The sequence below is a fragment of the Vidua chalybeata genome, chromosome 20 (assembly GCF_026979565.1).
Source record: "Vidua chalybeata isolate OUT-0048 chromosome 20, bVidCha1 merged haplotype, whole genome shotgun sequence".
NCBI classification, from domain to species: domain Eukaryota; kingdom Metazoa; phylum Chordata; class Aves; order Passeriformes; family Viduidae; genus Vidua; species Vidua chalybeata.
In genome coordinates, this window is record NC_071549.1 from 3,012,507 (window position 1) to 3,022,873 (window position 10,367).

General features: G+C 48.5%; 1 protein-coding gene across 4 annotated transcripts in view; it reads left to right on the forward strand.

Moving 5' to 3' along the window:
- Positions 1 to 867, forward strand: part of CASTOR2 (cytosolic arginine sensor for mTORC1 subunit 2) — a 117,389-nt gene extending 116,522 nt beyond the window's left edge. For all 4 annotated transcript variants that reach the window (XM_053961431.1, XM_053961432.1, XM_053961433.1 and 1 more), the window contains one exon: positions 348 to 867. In XM_053961431.1, coding sequence (XP_053817406.1) covers positions 348 to 413 — 66 coding nt within the window. In that variant the 3' untranslated portion in view covers positions 414 to 867. The remainder of the gene's footprint in view (positions 1 to 347) is intronic.
- The last annotated feature ends 9,500 nt before the right edge of the window (positions 868 to 10,367 follow it).

Genomic DNA, 10,367 nt, shown 5'->3' on the forward strand with positions numbered 1-10,367 from the left:
ACCTTGAGTGAGCTCCTGGCATGCAAGTGCTTCACCAGCAAAAGGAAGGGAAAGGAGGGGACAGGAAGAGCAGAGAGAAGGAGAAACCCCAAAATAATTGGCTTCCCATCAGCATCCACCATACAACAGCAAACCCTCTGCATTCCACTTACAGTGTTTGCTCTGGGGGTCCCACGGGTGAACAGGGGTGTCCTTGTACCTGGAGCCCTTTCCCAGTAAACTTCAGGTGTAAGCAAAAGCCAGCAAAGTGTCTGCCTCCCTGGGACTGGTCTGGCTGTGTCTCCTGCCTCTCTTTCTCTTGTCACCCCTTTTGCTGGAACATGACCTTTCTTTTTGTTTTCTTGCAGGTACCTGAAGAAAATATAAATGGTGTGGTCAATGCACTCCAAGTCAGTCAAGCTGAAAAGCATTAGAAATCTTCTGAGCTGGTTCCAGATGCTTTTTATTATTCTAATAATAATAATAATTATTATTATTATTCTTTTTTTCTCACAGTATTTCTTGAAAAATCTGATTACAGAGAGTGACATGAAAAGAGACTGTGGAAAGTTGAGCAGAAACAGCTCCAATAAGCCTTTGTTTTAATTATTATTATTATTATTGTTATTATTATTATTATTATTGTTATTTTATTAAATTTATGAATGAGGGGCAGGAGGAAAGGGAGTTTGTATGGTTTCCTGATGTTCAGCTCCAAGGTGAAGTGAAGTCTGGCTGTGTTCAGTGTGGAAGGAGCTGCCTGGGGACACCCAGGGACGCCCAGGGACACCCAGCACGGATGGCCCTGGGCACAGGCTGCTGGCTCAGAGAGCCCTGAAAACCAGAAACAAAGTGAAATATGGAATTAAACGGAAAAGACGTCTCATAGTTCTGCCTTGTCTCCTTGCATCAGACTGCTTGATGACTGTCCATCATTGCCTGTGTTGAGATAGGATGCAAAGGGTTCTGTTTCTCCTGACAGAACAGTTTGGTGTTGGAAAAGAGGAAAATATCCAGTTGTTTGACATTTCCTCTTTTTCTTTCTCCCTACAGTCAAAGCCTGGCTGCTCTGAGAAATCCTGGGCAGGGGGAGCTCAGCTCTGGCCAGCTCCTGGCAGGTGGTGTCACCCAGACTTGTGTCTGCATTGAAACTTGGCCAGTTTTGTCAGTTTTTTCCAGTCACTCCCTCACTGCTCCAAGGATTCTCCTGCCATATATCCTGCTCCAGGACAGCTGTTGTCCCCTTATCCCACATCAGAGCTTTCCCCCAGCCTTTGTTCCCCAGGGCCAGCAAGAGGAGGAAGGCCTCTTTTCTCCTGTCCCCTCAGGCTTTTTTCCCATGCAGTGTGCACACATGGGGAAATAAAGGATTGCCCAGGGTCCCTGGGCTACTGCTCTTGCACATCCCAGGCCACCTTGGCCAAGAGCCACAGCAGGTTGCCACTGCCAGGGCCAGGAGGGTGCCTGAGTCTTGTGGGGACCCTCCTGCAGTTTTTCATCACACAGGTGGAAATTGCTGCTGACTGGGGAAGGTAGAATGCTGCTGAAAATGCCTCAAACCTGCTAGCATCTGGTCCTGTCACAGGAAGATGATGGGGCTTTTCCCATGGGGGAGCAGTAGTGTGTTTTCTTCTGGCTTGTACCACAGCTGACCTGGCATCAAGGCCCATAGTGGCACCTGTGTCCAGGCTGTGCCCGTGGCCACTGCCAGCACTGTGGAGGACAGCAGAGACCAGTGCTGGAGAGAAGTGTTAGCCAAGGTGTGGGTGCAAGCAGTGTGCCCCACGTGTGACCATGCAACAAGGGCTGGTGAGAGGAGAAGCTGCCCGCAGAGAACCTTGCTTTGGTGATTACCAGCCCCAGCTTATCTTGCATTTCTTAACTTCTTCCACTTCAGGCTTGACATAAAGAATTTGCAGATCTTGCCATTTTCCTGAGGGCTTTCCAGCCATGCTTCAGAAACAGCCTCTGGCAGGATTTTCCTGAGGCTGTGCCACATACAGCTGTGAGCTAGGGTTTTGCACTAATCTGGAGGCAGTAAACAAACACCTGGGATCATGCCATGGGCATGGTTTTTACTGGTGTGTAGGACAAGCAAACAGACACAGACACAGCTAGTTGATTAATTCTGAATAGTACTGTTGGGCCAAGCAGTTATGGTTTCTGATGCTGCTGGATTCAAACTGAGTTTCAAATCTGATTTTTCACCAATGGGATGTTTTGTGGCATCTAGACAAGGAGTTAGAGCATCCATGGGAAAAAGCATGGACTTTCCTTGCTTGGCCCTACTGGAGCTAAAGCATCTCTGTTGAGGAACACTGAGGCATATGTTCAGTGCTTTACCAAACAGAATGTTCTGCTGTTCCTTTGCATGGGTTTTTAGAATTGTCCCATGATATGTTTATATTCACTCCAGATTTCTGGACTAAATGTTTATTCTCAATGTGGCACTGTGCATCTCTGGATGTTTGTTTGGAAAGACACTTTGGCCTCCTGGCACAAGGACACAGGCACAGGCTGCAGAGTGCAGAGCTGAAAGCATCTGGAGATGTTTGCTGTGGCTCTGCCTAGTGCTGTGGGCACTGAGCTGGGCTGCAGTGGGCAGCAAGGCCAGTGGTAGCTTTTCACCCCAGGTATTGTCAGGGGGTTACTCCTGGGGATGGCAGATTGGCAGCCTGGTTTGGAGGAGGGGGATGTTGAGTTGCTGTCCAGCTGCTGAGTTGCCAACCAAGGTTTCTGGTCAGCTGAGTTGAGCCTGAGTTTTTGCTGCGTGCATGGATGGTGCCACCATGCCAGAGTCATCAGGACAGGTCTTCCTTCTGCTCTGGGGTTTTGTCAGCCTTTGGGAAATGCCAGTTTTGGCATCAGAGAGTACTGAGTGTTGCTGTGCATGTGCCAGTGCTGTTTCCAAAGGACTTCAACATGGATAGGAAGGAATTAACTTGAAACAAGCAACAACTTTACTGAGCCTTAAATGAAAGCAAAAAAAAAAAAAAAAAAAAAAAAGGGTTTAATTTTCTAACATTGCACTCAGGCTATTTTAGAGGCTGATTCTTGTAATCTAACCCAAGGGAATCAGCCTTATATTTGTGCAATCTGTAGAAAGCTCTGTGGTATTTCAAACTTTCCAAAGGAAGGTTGATGTCCCAACATGGGAAAATAGGCCTGAAAAATTCACAGAATGTAAAATGCTGTTGAGGGACTCTGATGCTGCCACCATCCTTGGCTTCACCTTTTTATTTCCTTTTATCTTTTTGTCCTGACATCCAAGAAAACTGTTTCAGATGACTTGATGCTTTCCCTTTAGTATCCCCTTCATATTTTTTTCTGGTGGGAACTGAGATACTTCAAATGTGGCCATAACTGGTGGAACCTTGTCCTTGCACCAGCCTGAAGTCAGGATCAATGCAGGCTTGCACAGTACTGCTGCATGTGAGACCTACACTGCAGGAAGGGCTCTGTAGGGGCTTCATTAAATATATTCATGATAATAATACTACCACACCAGTAACACCACAGTGCTTAGTGAACCCAAAGTAGGGGGGGCTCTTAAAGCTGCTCCACAGCTCCCACTCTCTCAGCACCCAGCCTTTGGGGAAAAAGTTGAAGAGTCTTTTCCTTTTTTTAAAGGAAGAGTCTCTTCCTTTTTTTCCTTGTGATAATACGTTTGAGCATCCCTGACATTATGCTGTGTGAATAAAGGAGGAACATGGCTCAGTGGGACACCCTTGGGCTGCATGCCTGGATCACCTGCAGCTGCCAGTGCTGCCCTCAGCATCCCTGCTCAGCTCTCTGGGCAGTTCCACCTGGCCATGGCTGCTGCTAATGAGGATTGCCTCAATGCTGCAGGCCCCTCCCCGTGCCCTCTCTCCTCTCCTTGCACAAAACTTCAAACAGCAAAATGCAAAAGTGTTTCTAGCCCTGCAGAAAGGGGTAGGCAGGGGAGGAGAGCGTGGCCTTTCTTTCTCCAAGGCCTTTATTTTCTTAGAAGCCTTGGCCTTTCCAAGTTGTGTTATTAAATAGGGTTTTGTCTTTCTCCCTCAACCCAGTTAGATTTTGACTAGAAATTCCTTTCTACTGAGCAAGTGTGTGCATATATATACATCTTTTGTGTCTCCATAGAAATCCACAGTGTGTCTCTATTGCACACCTATAAATACCTGTGTTTGTAGGGTTGTATCCTGTACATGGTGTGGGCACTCAAGCAGTATCAGTTCAGACACATACACAGTGTATGTGTGTATACTCTGGGCACACACCCTTGTGTGTGCATCTATGTAGTGAGTACACACTATGTATACACACATTTAATCACCAATTTAATGTATACACACATTTAATCACCATATATTTTTAATTAAAATAATGGGCAGTATGAGTATTAGTTTCACTCTTGCTTTTTCTCTACATATGTTTAGTGAAGAGCAGCAGTGGAGTCCACCTGAAGCAAAGCTGGGGCTCCTCTGCTTGCTGGGAGCAGCATTGGATTTCCCTTCCTGCTTCAGAAAAATCTGTTCCTCTCCAGTTTGGTGCCTCAAGAACAGAGACTGTAGGAAATCCACTCCTTTTTCTTTCTATATGTTTTAGTTGCTGCCCTAAATTGCCTCAGCCTGTAAGTGTGGCTGGTCTGTTTGCACAGTGCCTGCCCAGGCACTGGCTGGGGGTTTCCAGTGGGGCTTCCAGCTCCTGCAGGCACAGAGCACTGCCTGCCTTCCCCCAGGCAAGGCAGGAGCTCCTCCAGGTTTCCTGCAGCTGGGGCTTTGGGGTGGCCTGGGCTAGGCACCAGCATTGCCTCTGAGCTGGTTCCTGGTGGCTTCCCCAGCGTCTCCTGGGGGCAGGTGCAAGGTTTCCTGGTGGGTCTGTCTGCAGTGGCAGCCCATGGCTAGTGCAGGGCTCTGGTATTTGTTGGGGAATTCGCATTGTTGGGGAATTCAGGCCTGTGAGGAGCTGAAATCAGTGGGTTATTTTTGAATAGGTGGAAGTGTTGCAGGGTGTTTTCCTGTTAAAAGCAGAAGAGGCTGCTTGAACCCAATCACTGGAAGTGGGTGGTCTTTACATCTCACCATTGGAGATTTCTGCTGACCAGGAGTGCTGTTAGGGTCCCTGTAGGGAAACATCCTGCTTTCCTATTTCAGTTGCACTTCACCAAAGGGGAAGAGGGGGTGGGGGGTGAGGGGTGCTGCCTTGCTGCTGATCTTTTGGCACTTTCGAGCTGCTGATTTTTCAGGCTGCCCCCCCAAATATAACTTTGCACAGGTTTGTGCATTGTTTGGAGTTTCTGCAGTGCTGTGCATGTATCAGCCTCTCACATGGGGAGGCCTTAATGGAAATATCTGGTTTTGCTGCAGCATAGAGAAAGTGGCACCTGCAGTGGGTGACATAAGTATTAAGACTCACCTAATGACAATGCTATTTATAAAGCACACTCATCATACTGCTGCACTGAAATGTGTTTTAAACTCCAAGTTCTCTGTTACCATTCCCAGGGCACAGGCTGCTGGTCAGAGATCAATCAATCCTCCTCTCTCATGAAAAGCTTGTTGGTCCTGCTTGTCAGGTCCTGCTTTGGGCTGGCACATGACACTGTGCAGGGATTTACTTTTTAAGATATGCCATGCAGATTTGGGTGTGGGGACTTCTAGGTTTTGCTGGGAGTTCCTAGTGGCTCCAGCCAATCAAAGCATCCAACAGAAGTGTATCAGGTTTTATTTTTCTGAAGCATGATGTTTTGTCCTGCCAGCACTGGGAGGAACTAAGGCAGTGCAGCATAAGGGAGTGTGTGGCAGAGGAGCTTGCTGAGGCTCCAGCGTAGCTCCCTGAGCACCCAGTTGTTTCCCTGGTGCTCTTGGTGCTTTAAGGAATGTGTAGACCCCTGAGAGAGGCAAGGCAGGGAGCAGCTCTGCTCAGAGCTCTGCCATTGCACTGCATTTGCAGGATTTGCTGCCTTCAGGCATGAGCTCCTGACACATTCCCCCACCAGCTGCCCCACAAGTCTCACAGTGTGTCTGTGAGATGAGGGTTTAGCAGTGTGACTGACATCCTGTGAAGGCTGGGAAGCTGTCTGGGACATGAAAGGCTGAATTGCATATGCTTGATCAGAGCCTGCCTCTGAGAAGCGGTTTTCTGTCTTTTCTCAGCTTTGCTATACAAAGCTTGAATTCTTTTTCTTACAAAGGGGCTCCATCCCTGGTGTGAGCTGATGTTGCTGTGACTGCCTGGCTGCAGAAGGGCCAGGGCTTCAGGCCATGCTGACCTGTAGCAGCCACGGGGTCAGCCCGGGCTCCTCTGTTCCAGAAGGCATCTAGGTCTGACTTGGCATTGTCCCACACATCCATACTGTGGCAGTGCAGGGTCTGCAGAGATCCCTCTTAGTGACAGGCATGGGAAAGGTAGGGGAAGAACAGGGATAGGTGGAGTGCTGAGTGATGCAAAAGAATTAGTATGTTCATTTTTAGTTGTGCACATATGGAGATATCGAAGTTCTGCTTGTTGTTGTGAACACCAAAGCATTTTCCTTCTCCTTTTTGACTGAAACAGATCATCCCACCCTGCCCAGCCTCCATGCTCAGCCCAGTATCCCAGAGGATACATTTGTCCCAGTCACACCATCCCAGCAAGTGTGGGCAGCGTGACCCCTCTAAACCCCCAGTACGTAGAATATCTCCTGGTGCTCAGCTTCTCTGCTGGGGAAGGCTCCCACGAATCACTGTGTGTTTTGATGTAATGATGGTATTGGGTACTGTGGCTAGAGGGGTTCCTCCCATCCTTGTGCTTTTCCCCATCCATATACCCACACAGCTGTTCAAAAGCACCAGGTTGTCCAAACTCCTTAATTTTGAGGTCAGCAACATGAATTGGAGGTGCTGGGTCCTGCATTGGTACAGTCACTGTTCACTGAGCACTAGTGTTCCCATCAGCACTGGATAATTGGTATTTTCTGTTAATGAAAAGGGAGAAATTCTTTGTTTGGCCTCAGGCTGAGCATTGCTGCTCATTCCTGAAAGAAAGTGTCCCCCAGCAAGATTCCATTAAGGACAAGTCATTTTCTGATGAGGATTTTTTCTCTCTCTGTTGCTTTGACTGTTGTGGACATCTCCAGTAAGCAGCTTAAGGTATCTCACTTACCTGTTCCAGTCCTGCCTGCAAACATTGGATTGGATTAAACTTTTATTATCTGCAGGAGAGTAAAACCCAGTAATCCTTTGCCAAATAGTATTTACACATTGTAGCATGCGCTGGGGTGTATTTACATTGGCTGAAATGTGCAAACCTGCCTCCAGATTTCCATACCTTCTCCCCATGAGTGCATCTGTCTGTCTATCTGTACCCTGCCATATGTCAGGGGCCAGCAATATCCCTCAGGAATCCTGGCAGCACTGAACTGGTGTGGAAACCAGCAAGGCTGTGGGACCTTCCCAGGCTCCCTGGAAGGGAAACACTTGACTGTGAAGATAATCTTGAGTTACTCTGCTGTCCTTGGCCTCCTTCTTTATTTAATACTTATGAAGCACAGCTGGGTTGAACTATCAGCTCCAGTTAGCAAAGGTGAAGGAAAGAAAGGGGTTCTGCAGTGTGAGACGTGCACTGGATGCTGATCAGCAAATCCTGGATGCAGCAGTAATGGCCTCTGCAGATGCTCTGGTGAGCACAGAGCAATGCACAGCCCCTGTTGTATGAAGGGGAAATGGATGAAGTATGTGTCAAAGTACATTCTCTTTTTAGGGTATGAATTTTAGGGTTCTGTACCTCTTTGGAACATACATAAGCCAAGATCCTTTCTTGGTCTCTCTAGACAGCGCTGGTCATTTCAGGTTCAAAGCCTGGGGATGAATTAACAGAATTCAGAATTCAGTTATAGAATTCAGAATAGCAATCAGCTATTAATAGTAATCAGCTATTCAGAATAGCTTCCCCCTGCTCTGTAATTCTCTTGCAGCCATGACCTGAGCTGCTGCATGCTCTGAGTTTGCAGAGGGCCTGACCACAGGGAACACAAACTCCTGGCACCTCCTCCCAGCTGAGAGTGCCCAAATTTTGCGTGGCCACGGTGAAGGGAGTGGCAGATGGGAGCCACACAGCTCCTCCCCTGCCTGCACAGCTCCAGTATGGCCACGGCCAGCCCAGCTCAGCGCTGTCCCAGCTGTGTGGAGCAGGACAGATGCAAAACAGCTGTTTAATGCCCTGGGCTCCCTTGGGGTTTTGTTTTCATCCATTTTTAGCTTTCTGCAAATATCTGTAAATGAACTGTGGGTGGATTTTGGAGCAGATGTGGACAGAGATGCCCATCAGGCATCAGGCAGGATTGAAATTTTGAAATATGTTTGAGAGCAGAGCAGGAGCATGTCATTGCCCGTGTCCAGCTCTGCCCTCTGCCTGTACCACAGGAGAGCTGACCAGGTGCCATGTCCCTCTCTAGGCAGACCCAGTGGTTTTACTCCCAGCCCTAAAACATTATGCCAAAAACAGGGCTCCTTTCATCTTTCATTTTGCAGGGGCTGGCTGCTTCTTCCTTCCTTGTGTGGCTGTGGCAGAGGCAGTATCTGTTGCACAGCACCTATGGGAAGATGCCATAGGAGGCTGCAGTTTAGAGTCCCCCTGCTCTGGCTGGCTTTCTGCTTCTATTTCAGCATCCTGAGGATTTAAACCAGATTTCTGCAGTTAGAGTAATAAGCTTGAGGATTCCTACTTGCTTGTTTGTTGCTTGAAAACCATTTTACAGGCACCCAATTCCCTGGTCCTTGTGGGAATGCTGCTTGAAGCACCCACTTGCCAGGTTGGCTGCTGTGAGCATTACTGCTCCTTTGGGCCCTAAAAGAGGAGTCCAGCCCCATTTGCCAGCTGAAAGGTTGAAGCAGCCCCAGGCTCAGGCTAGTAGGATGCTGCTCTGGGCCAGGTCACAGGGGAGAGACAGCCCCAGGAAACAGAGCTCCCTTATCCTCTGCATCCCTGCTGCCCACACAGAGCCATTCCCATCAGCTGGAAGAGAATGCAAAGAGAATTTCCCTTCTGCTGAAGGAAAGCAGCAGTCTCCTCTATGGATTTGTGGTCAGTGGCAAAAGCAGGAGTGTTTCCCATGTGGGACATTGAAAGAAGGAGCCAGGGGTTCCTATACATAGAGTAAAAGAGAAAAAAATCTGCAGCCTTTGTTGTAGCTGTTTCTTGCAGTTATTTCTAATGCCAGCCTTGGATTGGGGTTGAATTTTTGAGATCACTGAAATTACCTAAAGAGCTGGCGGTGCTCTTACAGCTGTGGGACATTGCCTCTAGGCAGGACCAACCTGCACAGAGAGCAAGACCCTTCCCACCAGGGCTCAGCCCTGGGCATGGATGTTCCCCTGCAGCAGCATATAGGGACAGACAGGCTATTGAACCAGGCCTACTCTTGAAGAAATCCGAGTTTTAACATTTCCTTCCTGGGAGCAAACCTCTGTTTTTGTCTGTTAGCTGGTTGGTGCTGATGCAGGAGATTCAGAGTACAAAGGTGGCTCTGCAGGAGGAGGAGCACCCCATTTCTCCTTCACCCATTAGGAACTGTCTGGTCCAGCTCAATGACCTCAACCATTTTTTTTAGTTATATTATAGAATTAAACATGAGTCATGCCCTCATTCTCCCCCAAACCCCACCTACCCAGATCCCTGCCAGTCCCATGTGCCAGTGCTTCCTTCCTCGAGGTTTTTATTTGTTCTCCAATTGCAAACTGCTCCAGTGATACCATGGCAGAAGATCAGCATCCCAGGGCAGTCTCTTCTAGGTTCTTCTGGTTGTGCTGGATCCAGGGCTGCCCTCGTCTCTCACCAAAATCCTCCTGCAACTGCTGCTAAAAATAATCCTGCCAATCCAATGGTTGTTAATAGTGTGAGAACTGCATCCAAGTGCCATTAGTGCCCAGGTTAATGCCTGGAAATGCACAGGGTAGTGCCTCTTTCCAGCCCAGGACTATGGTGTCACAGCCAGCAGAGTTGTGTCCCTGTCCCTGCTGGCTGTGGCTGGGCATTATCTCTCCCCTGTGTGTGGGCTCCAGGCTTGACTTTGGGGCTTGTGAGACATGGAGTTGAGGAGCAGGGTGTTCCATTTTAGCACAGTGGCAGCCACGTTTTCTGCCAGTGCATCCTCCTCCACGCTGCCTCTGCAGCAGCTGGAGGTGGCAGTGACAGAGAGGGGACACTTGTCCTGCTGACCCAAGCACTAGGACAACCATGGCTCTTGGACAGGCAGAAGAGGAGGCTGCCAGGCAGTAACTCATAGGAGGATGCAGCTTCAGAAGCTCTGTTCCAGCCTTTGGAAGAGCCTGTCTCATTCCCTTACTGTTAACTCCTTACATAACCCATTCTCCCCTTGTTTCCATTACAATTAGAGGGCAGGTGATCACCTCAATTTGCTTGACATG